Source organism: Lathamus discolor, chromosome 2 (genome assembly GCF_037157495.1).
Source record: "Lathamus discolor isolate bLatDis1 chromosome 2, bLatDis1.hap1, whole genome shotgun sequence".
Classification (NCBI taxonomy): domain Eukaryota; kingdom Metazoa; phylum Chordata; class Aves; order Psittaciformes; family Psittacidae; genus Lathamus; species Lathamus discolor.
The window spans coordinates 160,073,379-160,091,982 of NC_088885.1; the positions used below are offsets into that span (position 1 = coordinate 160,073,379).

At 53.6% G+C, this 18,604-nt stretch overlaps 3 protein-coding genes across 3 annotated transcripts; all 3 read left to right on the top strand.

The window, feature by feature from the left end:
- The first annotated feature begins 4,385 nt into the window (after positions 1-4,385).
- Positions 4,386-4,709, top strand: LOC136009496 (feather keratin 1-like). Its single transcript, XM_065669488.1, has one exon. The coding sequence runs from the start codon at positions 4,395-4,397 to the stop codon at positions 4,707-4,709; it is 315 nt and encodes a 104-aa protein (XP_065525560.1). The 5' UTR covers positions 4,386-4,394.
- A 3,673-nt stretch (positions 4,710-8,382) lies between these two features.
- LOC136009497 (feather keratin 1-like) lies at positions 8,383-8,697 on the top strand. The gene has a single exon (XM_065669490.1). The coding sequence runs from the start codon at positions 8,383-8,385 to the stop codon at positions 8,695-8,697; it is 315 nt and encodes a 104-aa protein (XP_065525562.1).
- Positions 8,698-12,873: 4,176 nt separating this feature from the next.
- On the top strand, positions 12,874-13,188 carry LOC136009498 (feather keratin 1-like). Its single transcript, XM_065669491.1, has one exon. It carries the CDS (start codon positions 12,874-12,876, stop codon positions 13,186-13,188), a length of 315 nt encoding a protein of 104 aa, XP_065525563.1.
- Positions 13,189-18,604: the final 5,416 nt, after the last annotated feature.

Genomic DNA, 18,604 nt, shown 5'->3' on the forward strand with positions numbered 1-18,604 from the left:
AGGCTCCTGAGCTGAGATAACAACACGGAAATCACTCACTGGTTTCCAGAGGTACCAGAATAGACTTTGCTTGGGGTAATTCATTAATCAAAATCAAAAGACAGAGTAGAATTATGAGAAATGAAAACAAATTTTAAAAGAGCTTCCCCCAACCTTCCACTACTGCGGGTCCACCTCCCCTCCTGAAATCATAGAATCATAGAATCATAGAATGGTTAGGGTTGAAAAGGACCTTAAGATCATCCAGTTCCAACCCCCCTGCCACGGGCAGGGACACCTCTCACTAAACCATCCAACACAAGGCTTCATCCAACCTGGCCTTGAACACTGCCAGGGATGGAGCGCTCACACTCCCTCTCCCGAAATGACAAAGGGAGATGGAGAGAAAGCGTTATGATCATTTCACCACACGCTGTCTCTGCCACTCCTTCCTCCGAATAAACTGAAGTTAACTACATAATAACCTAAAAAAATCTTAACTGCATAAACCCAGTACACCAGGTGACAACCTTAGAAGAACAATTGGGCAACAGGACACCCACAGAGGTCACTCAGTGCAAAAGGACAGGCCTGAAGACAGGCTTAGAGACCTGGCAGCAAGGTGGGGAGGGACTGAATGCAATGGAAGGGGCAGCCTATCACAGCCAGCATAGCTCCAAATCCCAGACCAGCCTGACAAGGCTGTGATGACATGGGGCCCCCACTTCACAATGCTCTCGCAAACCGCACCACATGAGTGCTACGGGATGACCTCACTCACAACACCCCAGCTCTCAAACACTTTGGTTGCAAGTCCGGCCAACTGTCCTAAAAAGCACCACAAACACCAAGTATTTGGCCTTAAATTATTATACTTAAAAGCTGCCGCCAGGGCCAGATGGACACGTCCTCAACAGGAGAACATGCAAAGAGAGCACTGTGGGAAGGAAAACACAACCACAACTCATGACTTGCCAGGCTGTGGCACGCACCAGCTGCTTGCTGACAAATGCTGCCACGCACAAAGGCTGTCCCGCCCCTCGGGGACCAGCATAAAAGCCGGCCCAGTCCCTCAGCAGGCCTGAAATCCAGGGGAGAATGGGCCCACCTCGTGCTGCCTGGTCACAGAGCTCATGGACCTCCTCTTCTTCTCCAACTTCCTTCTCCGCACTTCTCATTCTGATCTAGTCCACTTCAAACACTATCTCACAGCCCAAACCCCACTGGGAATCTCTAGAGCACCGCTCCCTCTGTGGGGCACAAAGACCTCAGGATTCGGGCAGCACCTGCTACACACAGGGGACCTGGCTGATGGTTGCCCTGCTTTTACCTCACACTGGTTCCCTTCCTTCTCCTGCCTTTTCATGAATTTCTCCTCAATAAACTTCTCCTGCATCCAAGCGTAAGAGGCCTCCTCTTCTTCACTTCTCCCAGAGCTCATCCAACCTCAACCAGCACAAAGCTAGGGCCCACTAGGCCATCAAGTTGGTGCAAAAGCTCCACCACAGAATCACAGAATCCCAAGGGTTGGAAGGGACCTCAAAAGATCATCTAGTCCAACCCCCCTGCAAGAGCAGGGTAACCTACAGTACATCACACAGGAACTTGTCCAGGCGGGCCTTGAATATCTCCAGTGTAGGAGACTCCACAACCCCCCTGGGCAACCTGTTCCAGTGCTCTGTCACACCACAGTAATGTATTAAATCCCCTGCAAAACCCTCCTGTGGACTTCTAGCACAGACATCAGCTCTTCCCTTGCCTAAAACCTTGCAAATGCTGATGAACTTCTATGCACACCTCGGACACAAGCTCCCCAAGGCAGCACACACTTGACCAAGTCTCTTTCCAAGCACAGCTACCTGGCCATCTGTCCTGGTTTGAGCAGCAGCAGTCAGTTTTCTCCTTCTTAGGAGCTAGTACAGTGCTGTGTTTTGATCTTTTGGCCTGGGAACAGTGCTGATAACGTTGATGTTTTCAGTTGCTGCTCAAATATTTGGTCTGGCCAAGGACTTTGTGAGCCTCATGCTCTGCCAGGGAGGACGGGAGGCTGGGAGGAAGCAGAGACAGGACACCTGACCCAAACTAGCCAAAGAGGTATTCCATACCACAGCACGTCATGCCCAGGATGTAACTTGGAGTTACCCGGAAGGGCTGGGACTGCAGGGTTGGACGAGGTATCGGTCGGTGCTCTGCTGGGGGGAGTGGGGCGAGTTATTGGTCAGCTGGTGTTGAGGTGTTGTATTCTTTCCTCTTGTTATTTCCTTTAGCACTATTATTATTGGTGGTAGCAGCAGAGATTTGTGTTATACCTTAGTTACTAAACTGTTCTTATCTCAACCTGTGGGAGTTGCATTTTTTTCGATTCTTCTCTCCGTCCCTCCAGAAGCAGGGGGAGGGCAAGAAGGGGGGGGAGTGAGTGGACGAGGTTTGTGGTTGGGTTTAAACCACGACACCATCACAAGCAGAAACATAGCAAACAGAATAATTTACTGCACAAGGGAGCTCTGGGGATCATCTATTTCAGGACAGCCTCCTCAAATGGTCAGCATGAACATGATTTCAAAGATGTCCAGTCAGCTTTTCAGTGTCTCGAATACCTTCCTGCACAACCCGTGTTGCCTTCTCTTCCAAGGAAAAGGGCACGTCTTTACGGCTTCCCCCATTCATCCTTGCCCTGGACATGACACTGATGAGAACATTCTCTCTCCCTTCTCTTCATTCCCTCCCACTCAGGATATAGACACACTGATGACATCTGCCCTGTGCAGCCTTGCCTCCTGGCTGAAAAAACCCTCCCGCCTCTCTAAGCTCCTCATAGCAAGGATCTCCCAGTCCCTACAGCATCTTGGTGGTCCTCTATTGGACTGGACCCAATACAACCATGATCTTCTTCTAGTGAGAAGTTCTCAACTGGACATTGGCCTCCACACAAAGTCTCACCACAATGAAGAGAGAGCAAGAACACACACACACACAAACCAACCTGCTTGCAAACCTCTTCCCAATGCTGCCATGGAGACTCTTGGCGTCTTTTGAGGAAAGGGTGCATTGCTGCACCATCCTGAGCTTGTTCTCCACCAGCACCACAAAGCTGTACTCAGCAAAGCTGCTTTCCAGCCTCTCAGTCTCCAGCACGTTCTGACAACAGGCACCATTCCTCCCTACATGGAAAATCTTACATTTCTTCCTGTTGAACGTCAGCAGATTCCTACCTGCCCATTCTCCAGCACCTCCTGTTCCCTCTACAACATGGCACAACCATCCAGCATCTCAGCCTCTCTCCAGATTCTGCGTCATCTGTAAACCAGCTGAGAGAGCACCCAAGCCAAGTGCCCACAAACACAGGTGACCCCACACCCCATGACCATGCAAGGGGAGAAAGCACCAAAAGCTTTGCAGGAATACTGAGGTAAACAACAGAACAGCACTCTCCTTTGCACCAAAATTTATTTCAAACTAGAACACCCTTACAAAGGTGGTCTACTAAGAAGGTGCCCAACATCAAGCACTGCATCAAACCAGAGGCCAGGCTGCAAATATGCCACTCATAGAACAGCGTCGCTCTACAACTGGGGCAACACAAACTTTTGGACAGATTGGAAGTGCTCCCCACATCACAGGAATAACCAGATCTCAAGCACAGTTTGCAGGACCACAGCCTGCTGGTGCAAACGGCCCTCCCCTGACACGGCTACGAGGACATGGGAAACCTCTTCACAAGGCACCCACAAACCACACCACACGAGTGCCACGGGATGACCTCACTCACACCACCCCACCTCGAACGCTCTGGTTATGTCTGCACAGTGCCCTGACAGACACTTTCCATGCAAATCGTCCCAAACACACACGGGCACATGAAGGGTGCCGCCAGGGCCGGATGGACTCGTCCTCAACAGAGGACATGCAAAGGGAGCGTTGTGGGAAGGAAAACAGGCCCCAGCTCATGACTTGCCAGGCTGTGGCACGCACCAGCTGCTTGCTGACAAATGCTGCCCTGCGCAAAGGCTGTCCCGCCCCTCGGGGACCAGCATAAAAGCCGGCCCAGCGCCTCTGTCCCTCACTCGCTTCTGCTGACGCCTTCTCCTGCGTGCTCAACAAGGTGAGCCTCAAGCCCCTTGCCCTCTGCTCCTGCCCCCCTGCCCCGGCTCTTCCAGCACGCTCTGCCCCAGCCTCAGCACCCCTCAAGCCTCCCCAGCACCACAGCCCCACAGCCCCACACCAGCCTCCCCACTGCCTCGCCCTCCTGCACCACCGCCCCTCGCACCCCCACGCCCTCCGCTCTCCCCACACCCTCTCCTCTCCTCTCCTCTCCTCTCCTCTCCTCTCCTCTCCTCTCCTCTCCTCTCCTCTCCTCTCCTCTCCTCCATTCTCCCCTCTCCTGTCCCCTGCCAGGGCCCCTCCACACCACAGACATGGCCTGCTACGACCGCTGCAGCCCCTGCGGACCCACCCCGCTGGCCAACAGCTGCAACGAGCCCTGTGTCAGGCAGTGCGAGGACTCCCGCGTCGTCATCCAGCCTCCCGCCGTGCTGGTCACCCTGCCAGGACCCATCCTCAGCTCCTTCCCCCAGAGCACCGCCGTCGGATCCTCCTCATCCGCTGCCGTGGGCAACGTCCTCAGCGCCCAGGGAGTGCCCGTCTCCTCTGGGGGCTTTGGCTACGGCCTTGGCTACGGCTTCGGAGGCCTGGGCTGCTACGGCGGAGGAAGAGGATACAACATCTGCTAAGGGCCCTTGACAACACGCATGAAACCACTCACGTACATTCTAGAAGCAAAGGCATGGATTGTGGATTCACGTCTGGGGTAATGCTGGCACACCAGTTCACCTTCCTTAGCTCCTTAAGCAAGCAGGGTAGGGGCCAGCCCAGGCTGCCTGGTAGCGTGGCCCATGGATGTCTTCCTCTTCTCCAAATTCCTTCTCTGCACCACCCCATCTGCTTCATGCAGTACTGTGTGCCGCACCAGCATCTTACAGGCTAAACAGCATTTGGGGATCTCCAGTGGGTTCCTCCTCAATCAAGCCAGGAAGACCTCAGTGCTCTGACAAAATCTACTGCATACAGAAGACCTCAGTGCATGGTCACTCTACTTGCATCTCAGCTCTCTTCCTCCTTATGCTTGTACGTTTTCATGCTTTTATCTCAATAAAGTTCTCCTGCATCCCAGCCTCTGACACCTCTTCCCCTTTCTTCTACCAAAGCTGTTCCAACTTCACACAACACAAAGCCAGGGCTCAACAGCCCATCTGTGTGGCTGAAAAAGGCCACAAGGATTCTCCTGGGAAATAACCACCACGACCAACAGACACTGGCACCTGGGGTGCTTTCACAATGCGATAGAGGTTTGAGGAAGCGCTGGCTCAAAGACAGTCATGAACATGACAACACTCCCATGAGCACGCCTCTGATGGAGTCACCACAGACTCATGAGACCATCTGGGTGGAGTCCCAGGCCACCCACAGAGAGACTTGCAGCACCGTTGCCCCCTTGCTGCAAGGACTTTGCTTACCCCATGCAGTGTGTGCAGGTCACCAACCTTCCTGCTCTGAGATCCTCATCTGACGCAGGTGTGGGTCGGTGTTGCATGACCTTCTGGATGAAAGGCCTCCGTGCCACACACGCCAGAGTTCCCAGGCCATGGTCTCATCTTGTTGTGGAGTCCCCAAATGATGGCTTGCAGATTCCCCAAGCCATCAGCACCTATTCACCGTGGAGCCCAATAGTCACCCATGCAGAGGGTCTCCTGACCACCATCCTCCCTGCTGCAGAGCCTCTGGACAACCTCTGCAGGGGACCCAAAGCCACCACCCCTATGCTCTGAGGTCACACAGAAAGCCCCCCCTGTGAGGTGACAATCCTCCTCACCTTGGTCCAGCAAGGCCCTGCATGGGGCACTGGGGACAAGTGCAGGACCAAGCCTGTGACCCAGTTCTGCTGCAAAGATGGGTGTCTGTGAGGGGAGCTTGGCTGGGCACCAAGTGCTCACTGAGCAAGTGCTCTATCACTCCTCTTCCTCAAGAGGGTAGGGGAGAGAAGAATAAGATGTAAGTCTCCATATGCTAAGGGCTCTCACCACCTCACCTCACTGAAACCACCCACACCCTAGAAGCAACAACAGGGATGGTGGATGCACATCCATGGTAATGCTGCCACATCAGCTCACCTTCTGCAGCTCCTTCTCTTGTGGCACAAAGCAAGCAGGGAAGGGGACAGACCAGGCTGCCTAGTAACATGCCCCATGGACCTCTCCTCTTCACCCACTTCCTTCTTTGCATCCACCCATCTTCTATGTCCAGTACTGTTAGCCAAAAACAGCATCTCACAAGCTAAATAATCATCAGGGAACCTCCAGTTGTCTCCTCCCAGTTTTGGGCAGGAAGGCCTCAGTACTGTGACAAAAGCTACTGCAAACAGAGGACCGCAGTTGACGGTTTCCCTGCTTGCATCTCAGACCAGCTCTCTTCCACATTATGCTTGCACCTTTTCACTCTTTTGCCTCAATAAAGTTCTCCTGCATCCCAGCCTGTGATGCCTCCTCTTCCTTTCTGCAACCGAAGCTCTTCCAACTTCACGCAGCACAAAGCAGGGCTCAACAGGCCGTCAGTGTGGGTGAAAAAGGCCACATGGATTTTCTTGGGAAACACGCCACCATCAGAAGCAAAGACTGGCTCCTGGGGTTCTTCCACAATGTGACACAAGCCCCCCACAGCCTCAGACTAAGCCTTGAGCATAACAACACTCCCCTGAGCATTACTGTGATGATGTCTCCCCAGGCTCATGAAACCATTCATGTAGGGTTCCAGGGCCACCAACACAGGGACTCACGGCCCCTTCCCCACATGCTGCAAGGACCATGGATAGCCCATGCACTGTGGACCTCCTTGCTCAGTGGTCCTCATCTGACCCAAGTTTAGGTGCTTGTTGCACTGACCTTCTTGCTGCATGGACCCCATTCCACTCACGTCAGAGTCCCCAGGCCATGGTGTCATGCTATGTGGTCTCCAGATGCTGCCTTTGGGGGAAGCTCAGCCCACCAGCCGCTCTTCGCTGCAGGCTCCAACAGTGACCCATGCAGGAGGTCTGCTGAGCACAATCCTCCCTGCCGCAGAGTCTCTGGACCATGTGGGCAGGAGACCCCAAGCCACCATCCCTCTGCTCTGAGGTCACACAGAAAACACCAGTAGGAGGTCACAATTCTCCTCACCTTGGCTCAATGAGTCCCTGCACGACGCACTGAGGACAAGTGCCGCACCAAGCCTGTGACCCAGCTCTGCCGCAAAGATGGGGCTCTATGGTGGCTCCTCAGTTGGGCACCACGTGCTCGCTGGGCTGCTCTATCGCTCCGCTTCCTCAACAGGGCAGGGGACAGGAATATGACAAAAGGCTCCCGAACTAAGATAAAGACATGGAGATCACTCACAGGCAGGAGATCACTCCAGTGGCAGCAAATCAGACTTTGCTCAGGGAAAATAATTTAATTTACGAAACTTAAATTAGTTTTCAAAAAAGTCAGAGTAGAATTATGAGAAATAAAACCAAATCTTGAAGCACCTTCCCCAAACCTTCTCCCACGTTCACCTTCCCTCATAAATTACATATTCCCTTCCCCAAGGTTCGCCCAACAGGAAAGGACAGGCCTACAGACAGGATCAGTGACCTGACAGCAAGTCAGGGAGGAACCTACTGCGATGGAAGGGGGAGGCACTCACAGCCAGCACAGCCCCAGGGCTACAAGGACATGGGGCCCCCCTTCACAACCCAGCCACAAACCACAACCACAAGCGCCACAGGATGACATCACTGATGACACCCCCACCTCTCCAAAGCTTTTTTTGCATGTTCTGCCAAATACCCTGAAATGCGCCATCAACACCAAGCCTTTGCTCTCTAATACTTGAAAGCTGCCGCCGGGGCCAGAAGGACACATCCTCAACAGGAGGACACGAACTTCAGGAATTCTTGGAAGGAAAACACAGCCACAACTAATTGCTTGCAAGGCTCTGACACGCACCAGCTGCTTGCACAAACACGCTGCCATGCACAAAGACTGCCTCAGCCCCCTCGGGCACTGCAGGACCAGCATAAAAGCCGGCCCAGCGCCTCTGTCCCTCACTCGCCTCTGCTGACGCCTTCTGCGCGCTCAACAAGGTGAGCCTCAAGCCCCTTGCCCTCTGCTCCTGCCCCCCTGCCCCGGCACTTCCAGCACGCTCTGCCCCAGCCTCAGCACCCCTCAAGCCTCCCCAGCACCACAGCCCCACAGCCCCACACCAGCCTCCCCACTGCCTCGCCCTCCTGCACCACCGCCCCTCGCACCCCCACGCCCTCCGCTCTCCCCACACCCTCTCCTCTCCTCTCCTCTCCTCTCCTGTCCCCTGCCAGGGCCCCTCCACACCACAGACATGGCCTGCTACGACCGCTGCAGCCCCTGCGGACCCACCCCGCTGGCCAACAGCTGCAACGAGCCCTGTGTCAGGCAGTGCGAGGACTCCCGCGTCGTCATCCAGCCTTCCACCGTGCTGGTCACCCTGCCAGGACCCATCCTCAGCTCCTTCCCCCAGAGCACCGCCGTCGGATCCTCCTCATCCGCTGCCGTGGGCAACGTCCTCAGCGCCCAGGGAGTGCCCGTCTCCTCTGGGGGCTTCGGCTACGGGGGCCTGGGCTACGGCTTCGGAGGCCTGGGCTGCTACGGCGGAGGAAGAGGTTACATCTGCTAAGCGCCCTTGACAGCACCATGACACCAACCATACACACCATGGAAACAAAAGCATGGACTAAGGACAAACCTTTGGGCCAATGCTACTCCATGGACTCAACATGTACACTTCCTCCTCTCAAGGAACAATGAAATCAAGCAGGGAAAGTGCCCGGCTTGAGCTGTCTGGAAACAAGGCCCTTGAGCATTGTCCTCTTCTCCAACTTCCTTCTCTGCATTGCTCCTTCTGCTATGTTCACCCCACTCTCCTGCAGACACCTTCTCACACGCCAAACCCACCAGGTACCAACCCTGTGACATTCACACTGTGGGGCACAAAGATCTCAGGGCCCCGGCAATACCTACTACATACAATGTCACATTGCTGCCCCACTTCACCTCTCACTGGTTCCCTTCCACTTGGCGCTCCTGCCTTTTCCCTGTGTTTATATTCAATAAACTTCTCCTGCATCCCAGCCTCAGGCCCTTCCTCTTCATTTCTTCACAAGGACTCATCCAACCTCACCCGCCACAATCACTGGGCTCAACAGGCCATCGAGTGATCAAAACACAGCCACGAGACACCTCTTTGGAACTCTAGCTCCAGCAACACCACCCACTGGCACTCGGGGGGCTTCCAGCCCATCACTCCAGCTCTTTGCCTACCCAAACAAAGCCTTGGAAACATTGATGCCCTTCCACCTGTGACACAAGCTCCTCGTGTCTGCTGGCCTACCTCTGCCTGGATGCCTGGTGCCCAGCCTTCAATTCCACCTCTCTCTGTTTCAGAGACAGGGTTGTTGTGTGGCACCGCATTTAACGCTTTGCACAAGGAAAGATAATGGCACTCACTCTTCCTATACCCACCAATGCTCTAACACCATCGCAGGAAGACACAAAACTTGTTAGCCATGATTTACCCTCTGTGAAGCCATGGTGTCTGTCAGTGATCACCGTCGTCTTTTCCGTCTGCCTTGGCATAGTTTCCAGGACAAACTGCTCCATGATCTCTCCTGTCACAGAGGTGATATTGACCGGCCTTGAATTAACCTGGGTCTTCACTTGGACAGCTGGACCTCACTTGGACTACTGTGTACAGTTCTGGTGTCCACAACAGAAAAACAACATCGAACAAGTCCAGAGGAGGCCCACGAGGATGACCAGGGGACTGGAGCAGACCCCGTGTGAGCACAGGCTGAGAACACTGGGGCTGTTCAGCCTGGAGAAGAGAAGTTGCGTGGTGACCTCAGAGCAGCTTCCAGTGTCTCAATGGGGCTACAAGGATGCTGGAGAGGGACACTTCATCAGAGACTGTGGTGATAGGACAAGGGTTAATGGGCTAAATCTTATACAGGGGAAGTTTAGATTGGATATAAGGAAGAAATTCTTTACTGTGAGGGTGGTGAGGCACTGGAATGCGTTGCCCAGGGAAGCTGGAATGCTCCATCCCTGGGGGTGTTCAAGGCCAGGCTGGACAGAGCCTTGGGTGACATGGTCTAGCGTGAGGTGCCCCAGCCCAGGGCAGGGGGGTTGGAAGTTGATGATCTTAAAGGCCTTTGCTACCCCAACTATTCTATCATTCTATGATTAATATCCCCCTTTTTAATAATGAAGCTATCACCTGCCAACTTGCTGCCTGAGGACTTGATCATATTGGGCCGGTTCTTGATGAGGCTGCTGAACATGCTGGCCCCACGTCCATGTCCTACGTGACTTGAGACTTGCCTCCAGCTGGACTTTGTGCCACTCATCACAAGCCTCTGGGCTCAGCCCTTCAGCCACTTGGCACTGCACCGCACTGGCCCCACATACAAAAGGTATTTTGTCAGCTTGTCAATGGGCATGCAAGGGGTGAAAGGGCCAAAGACTTTATAAAGACAAGCGAGGTAAACACCAGCCAAGGCTTTCTCCTCATCCACAATAACGGGCACTTCCTCGCAGGGGAGACAGAGTTTGAGCAAGCACGATTTACCATTTGCAAGTATATGCTGAGGACTTCACATCAACTTCTCATCATTCCTGGCATTTGCAGTCCTTGCTGGGAAGATTTCCAACATCACCTTCCAGGGAAACACGAGCAGACTCAACAGCCCCTATTTGTCCAATTCTTCCTTCCTATTCTTCATTCTTCTTCAAAAGAAGAGGCCATTCAGCATTTCTAGTTCTCAGGAACTACTTCGTTGCTGCACTGACCTTTGGGCTGCAAGGTCCCCATTCCACCCACATTCACAGTTCACAGAGTTCACAGGCCATGGTCTCAGCTTGCTACGGGGTCTTCAAATGAAGTCTTGGATGATCCTCACACCACCAGCCCCTCTTCACTGCACAGTCCAACAGTGACCCACACAGGGGGTCTCCTGACCACCACTTTCACTGCTGTGGAGTCTCTGCACCCCCTCTGCAGGAGACCCCAACTCACCATCCCTTTGCTCTGAGGTCACACAGAAAACCCCACAGAAAACCCCCAGTATGAGGTCACAATGCTCCTCACCCTCGCTCAAAAAGGCCCTGCGTGGGGCACTGGGGGCCAAGTGCAAGACCAAGCCTGTAACCCAGCCCTGCAGTGAAGATGGGGCTCTGTGGAGTGTGGACTTCGGCTGGGCACCAAGTAGTCACTGAGCTGCTCTATCATGCCTCTTCCTCAGATAGGAGAAGAATATGACAAAAGCCTCTGGAGTTGAGATCAGTACATAGAGATCACTCACAGTTTTCCACTGGAAGCAAAACAGACTTGGCTCGGGGAAATTAATTTAGTTTATCAAAACCAAAAATCAGATTAGAATTCTGAGAAATAAAACCACATCTTGAAACACCTTCCCCAACCCTTCTTCCAGGTTCACCTTCCCTCATGAATTACATATTCCCTTTCCCAAAGCAGCACATGGGGATGAGGAATGGAAGTTGTAGTCAGTTCAACACACATTGTTGCTAATCCTCTTTGTTCCTCACAGTCTACTCATCCTTCATCCTGGGATCCCTTCCAATACAAACAGCCCTTCCTGAATCTACCCAGCGTGGGTTCTTCAAACAGAATCTATGAGACATGGAGGAAGCTTCTTGCATCTTCTAACAGAAGCCACCACGGCAGCTGCATTTACCAAAACCTTCCCACATAGATTCAGAGAATCATAGAATAGTTAGCGTTGGAAAGGACCTTAAGATCATCTAGTTCCAATCCCCCTGCCATGAGCAGGAATATCTCACACTAAACCGTACCAGCCAAGGCTTCGTCCAACCTGGCCTTGAACACTGCCAGTGATGGAGCATGCACAACCTCCCTGGGTAATCCATTCCAGTGCCTCACCACCATAACAGTAAACATAAACCTGCTACAACAAGTACAACCTTACAAACATAGACAGCAAGATACCCATAGAGCTCATCCTACAGGAAAGACAGGCTTAAAGACAGGCTCAGCAATGTGGTAGCAAGGTGGGGAAGAACCAAATACAATGGAAAGGGCAGCCCCACATAGCCAGCACAGCTCCAAAGCACAGAGCAGCCTGAGGGCTGCAAGCACATAGGGCACCCGGTTCACAATGCACCTGCAAACCACAGCACACGAGTGCCATGGGCTGACATCATGGACGACACCCCACCACTTCAATGCTTTCCTTGCATGATCTGCAGAGTGTCCTGAAAGACGCCATCAAAACCAAGCATTTAGCCTTTAATATTTGCAATTAAAAGCTGCCGCCAGGGCCAGAAGGACACGTCCTCAACAGGAGGACATGAACTTCCGGAATTCTTGGATGGAAAACACAACCACAACTAATTGCTTGCAAGGCTCTGACATGCACCAGCTGCTTGCACAAACAGCCTCCCATGCACAAAGACTGCCTCAGCCCCCTCGGGCACTGCAGGACCAGCATAAAAGCCGGCGCAGCGCCTCTGTCCCTCACTCGCCTCTGCTGACGCCTTCTCCTGCGCGCTCAACAAGGTGAGCCTCAAGCCCCTTGCCCTCTGCTCCTGCCCCCCTGCCCCGGCTCTTCCAGCACGCTCTGCCCCAGCCTCAGCACCCCTCAAGCCTCCCCAGCACCACAGCCCCACAGCCCCACACCAGCCTCTCCAATGCCTCGCCCTCCTGCACCACCGCCCCTCGCACCCCCACGCCCTCCGCTCTCCCCACACCCTCTCCTCTCCTCTCCTCCATTCTCTCCTCTCCTGTCCCCTGCCAGGGCCCCTCCACACCACAGACATGGCCTGCTCCGACCTCTGCCGCCCCTGCGGACCCACCCCGCTGGCCAACAGCTGCAACGAGCCCTGTGTCAGGCAGTGCGAGGACTCCCGCGTCGTCATCCAGCCTCCCGCCGTGCTGGTCACCCTGCCAGGACCCATCCTCAGCTCCTTCCCCCAGAGCACTGCCGTCGGATCCTCCTCATCCGCTGCCGTGGGCAACGTCCTCAGCGCCCAGGGAGTGCCCGTCTCCTCTGGGGGCTTCGGATACGGCCTGGGCTATGGCTACGGGGGCCTGGGCTGCTACGGCGGAGGAAGAGGATACAACATCTGCTAAGGACCCTTGACAACACGCATGAAACCACTCACGTGCATTCTAGAAGCAAAGGCATGGATTGTGGATTCACGTCTGGGGTAATGCTGGCACACCAGTTCACCTTTGCCAGCTCCTTAAGCAAGCAGGGAAGGGGCCAGCCCAGGCTGCCTGCTAGCGTGGCCCATGGATGTCTTCCTCTTCTCCAAATTCCTTCTCTGCACAACCCCATCTGCTTCATGCAGTGCTGTGTGCCGCACCAGCATCTTACAGGCTAAACAGCATTTGGGGATCTCCAGTAGGTTCCTCCTCAATCAAGCCAGGAAGACCTCAGTGCTCTGACAAAATCTACTGCATACAGAAGACCTCAGTGCATGGTCACTCTACTTGCATCTCAGCTCTCTTCCTCCTTATGCTTGTACGTTTTCATGCTTTTATCTCAATAAAGTTCTCCTGCATCCCAGCCTCTGACACCTCTTCCCCTTTCTTCTACCAAAACTCTTCCAACTTCACACAGCACAAAGCCAGGGCTCAACAGGCTGTCAGTGTGGGCGAAAAAGACCACAAGGAGTCTCCTGGGAAATAACCACCACGACCAACAGACACTGGCACCTGGGGTGCTTTCACAATGCGATAGAGGTTTGAGGAAGCGCTGGCTCAGAGATAGTCATGAACATGACAACACTCCCATGAGCACGCTTCTGATGGAGTCACCACAGACTCATGAGACCATTTGGGTGGAGTCCCAGGCCACCCACAGAGAGACTTGCGGTACCGTTGCCCCCTTGCTGCAAGGACCTTGCTTATCCCATGCAGTGTGTGCAGGTCACCAACCTTCCTGCTCTGATATCCTCATCTGACGCAGGTGTGGGTCGGTGTTGCATGACCTTCTAGATGAAAGTCCCCTGTGCCACACATGCCAAAGTTCCCAGGCCATGGTCTTACCTTGTTGTGGAGTCCCCAAATGATGGCTTGCAGATTCCCCAAGCCATCAGCACCTATTCACCGTGGAGCCCAATAGTCACCCATGCAGAGGGTCTCCTGACCACCATCCTCCCTGCTGCAGAGCCTCTGGACAACCTCTGCAGGGACCCAAAGCCACCACCCCTATGCTCTGAGGTCGCACAGAAAGCCCCCCCTGTGAGGTGACAATCCTCCTCACCTTGGTCCAGCAAGGCCCTGCATGGGGCACTGGGGACAAGTGCAGGACCAAGCCTGTGACCCAGTTCTGCTGCAAAGATGGGTGTCTGTGAGGGGAGCTTGGCTGGGCACCAAGTGCTCACTGAGCAAGTGCTCTATCACTCCTCTTCCTCAAGAGGGTAGGGGAGAGAAGAATAAGATGAAAGTCTCCATATGCTAAGGGCTCTCACCACCTCACCTCACTGAAACCACCCACACCCTAGAAGCAACAACAGGGATGGTGGATGCACATCCATGGTAATGCTGCCACATCAGCTCACCTTCTGCAGCTCCTTCTCTTGTGGCACAAAGCAAGCAGGGAAGGGGACAGACCAGGCTGCCTAGTAACATGCCCCATGGACCTCTCCTCTTCACCCACTTCCTTCTTTGCATCCACCCATCTTCTATGTCCAGTACTGTTAGCCGAAAACAGCATCTCACAAGCTAAATAATCATCAGGGAACCTCCAGTTGTCTCCTCCCAGTTTTGGGCAGGAAGGCCTCAGTACTGTGACAAAAGCTACTGCAAACAGAAGAGCGCAGTTGACGGTTTCCCTGCTTGCATCTCAGACCAGCTCTCTTCCACATTATGCTTGCACCTTTTCACTCTTTTGCCTCAATAAAGTTCTCCTGCATCCCAGCCTGTGATGCCTCCTCCTCCTTTCTGCAACCGAAGCTCTTCCAACTTCACGCAGCACAAAGCAGGGCTCAACAGGCCGTCAGTGTGGGTGAAAAAGGCCACATGGATTTTCTTGGGAAACACGCCAGCATCACAAGCAAAGACTGGCACCTGGGGTGCTTCCACAATGTGACACAAACCCCCCACTGCCTCAGACTAAGTCTTGAGCATAACAACACTCCCCTGAGCATTACTGTGATGATGTCTCCCCAGGCTCATGAAACCATTCATGTAGGGTTCCAGGGCCACCAACACAGGGACTCACGGCCCCTTCCCCACATGCTACAAGGACCATGGATAGCCCATGCACTGTGGACCTCCTTGCTCAGTGGTCCTCATCTGACCCAAGTTTAGGTGCTTGTTGCACTGACCTTCTTGATGCATGGACCCCATTCCACTCACGTCAGAGTCCCCAGGCCATGGTGTCATGCTATGCGGTCTCCAGATGCCGCCTTGGGGGGAAGCTCAGTCCACCAGCCGCTCTTCGCTGCAGGCTCCAACAGTGACCCATGCAGGAGGTCAGCTGAGCACCATCCTCCCTGCTGCAGAGTCTCTGGACCATCTGGGCAGGAGACCCCAAGCCACCACCCCTCTGCTCTGAGGTCACACAGGAAGAGGCTGCAACATCTTCTAAGGGCCCTTGACAACGTTCCTTGAACCACTCACGTACATTCTAGAGGCAGAGACACAGATTGTGGATGCACATCTGGGGTAATTCTGGGACATCCACACACCTTCCGCAGCTCCTTCTCTTACGGCACAAAGAAAGCAGGGAAGGGACAGAGCAGGCTGCCTGTTAACATGGTCCTTGGACCTCCTGATCTTCTTCAAATTCCTTCTTTGCATCACCCCATCAGCTATGTCCAGAACTGTGTGCTGAAAACTGCATCTCACTGGCTAAATATCACTGGGGGACCTCCAGTGCGCTCTGCCCCAGGCAAGTCAGGAAGACCTCAAAGCTCCGACAAAATCTGTTGCAAACAGAAGACCTCAGTGCATGGTCACCATTCTTGTACATCAGACCAGCTCTCTTGAACATTATGCTTGCTCTTTTTCAGTCTTTTGCCTCAACAAAGTTCTCCTGCATACAGGTCTGTGACACCACCGGCATCAAAGACAGGCTCCTGGGTGGCCTCCACAATGTGACACAGTAGCTTGAGGCACCGAATGGCTCAAACAGTCTTGAACATGACTACGTTCCCCTGAACATGCCTCTGATGAAGTTGCCATGGTCTCATGCGCACATCTGGCTGGGGTCCCAAGGCCACCCACACATGGATTCCTGGCCCCTTACCACCTTGCTGCAAGGACCATGGATAACCCCATACAGTGTACCCAGGTCACCGACCTCGTTGCTCTGGGATCCTTCTCAGACTCCAGTGTGGGTCCTTGTTGCATTGACCTCCTGGGTGCACGGTCCCCATTCCATTCACATCACAGTCTGCAGGCTATGGTCTCATCTTGCTATGTGGTCCATAAATGATGCCTTTGGGCCTATCTTGGACACAGGCTCCTCATCACTATGCATTCCAAAAGTGCAGGGGGTCCCCAGAACAACCATCCTCCCTACTGCTGTGCCCCTGGACCACCTCTGCAGGGGACCCAAGCCACCATCCCTCTGCTCTGAGGTCACAGAGAAAGGCCCCACTATGAGGTCACAATCCTCCTCACAGTGGCACAATGAGGCCGGGTACAAGGCAATGGGGATGAGGTGCAGGAGGAAGCCTGTCACCCTGTTCTCCTGTGAAGATGGGGCTCTGTGGTGGGTTCACCTTGGCTGGGCACCAAGTGCTCACAGAGCCCCTGCATCACTCCCCTTCCTCAACTGCTTTAGGGGGAGAAGAATAAGACTGAAGTCTCCAGAGTCATGATAAGAAAATGGAGATCACTCACAAGTTTCCAGTGGCAGCAAAACAGACTTCATATGGGGAAATTCATGTAACAAAATCAGGGTAGAGAAATAAGAAAATAATCAACTCTTAAAACACTTTCCCCCAACGCCTCCTTTCTTCAAGGATCCACTTCAGTCCCAAAGTACTTACAACTTCGACCAAAGTGGCACAGGCAAGAGGGGAATGGGACCTGTGGTCAGTACAACACACCTTGTCTCTGCCAATCCTTCCTCTTCACACTCTTAACTTCTTCATTGTGGGGTCACTATAATGGGAAAGAGGCCTCCATTACTTTACCCAACATAGGTCCTTCCCACATGCTCTATTGGACATGGAGAAAGCTTCTGGCATTTTCTCACAGAAGGCACCACAGCAGACCCATGGCTACCAAAACCTGTCCACATAAATGCACTCTCCCAGGGACAGCCTTACAACCACAAAGGGCACCAGGACATGCACAGAATTCAACCAAGGGCTCAAATCAGGATTAGCGACCAGGCAATAAGGCCGGGACGAATCGAATGCGATCGAAGGGGCAGCTCCCCACGGCCAGCACAGCTCCAAAGCACAGACTGACGTGACAGGGCTCTGAGGAAATGGCACCCATTCTTCACAATGCACCTGCAAACAACAGCACATGAGCACCATGGGATAACCTCACTGAGGACACCCCACCTCTCTAACACTTTGGTCGTGTTTACTGCCTGGCCAAAAAGATGCCACAAGAAACAAGCTTCTGGCCTTCAATACTTGCACTTAAAAGCTGCCACCAGGGCCAGATGGACACGTCCTCAACAGGAGAACATGCAAAGAGAGCGCTGTGGGAAGGAAAACAGGCCCCAGCTCATGACTTGCCAGGCTGTGGCACGCACCAGCTGCTTGCTGACAAATGCTGCCACGCGCAAAGGCTGTCCCGCCCCTCGGGGGCCAGCATAAAAGCCGGCCCAGTCCCTCAGCAGGCCTGAAATCCAGAGGAGAATGGGCCCACCTCGTGCTGCCTGGACACGGGGCTCATGGACCTCCTCTTCTTCTCCAACTTCCTTCTCCACACTTCTCATTCTGATCTAGTCCACTTCAAACACTATCTCACAGTCTAAACCCCCACTGGGAATCTCTAGAGCACTGCTCCCGCTGTGGGGCACAAAGACCTCAGGATTCAGGCAGCACCTGCTACACACAGGGGACCCTGCTGATGGTTGCCCTGCTTTTACCTCACACTGGTTCCCTTGCTTCTCCTGCCTTTTCCTGAATTTTTCCTCAATAAATTTCTGCATTCAAGCCTCATACACCTCCTCTTCTTCACTTCTCCTAGGGCTCATCCAATCTCAACCAGCACAAAGCTAGGTCTCAATAGGCCATCAAGTTGGTGGAAAAGGTCCACCACAGCACAGTAATGTATTAAATCCCCTGCAAAACCCTCCTGTGGCCTTCCAGCACAGACACCAGCTCTTTCCTTGCCAAAAACCTTACAAATTCCAATGCACTTCTATGCACACCTCGGACACAAGCTCCCCATGGCAGCACACACTTGACCAAGTCTCTTTCCAAGCACAGCTACCTGGCCGTCACAAGCAGGAACATAGCAAACAGAATCATTTAGTGCACAAGGCAGCTCTGGGGATCATCTATTTCGGACCAGGCTCCTCAAGCATGGTCAGCAAGAATACGCTGTCAAAATGTCCAGTCAGGTT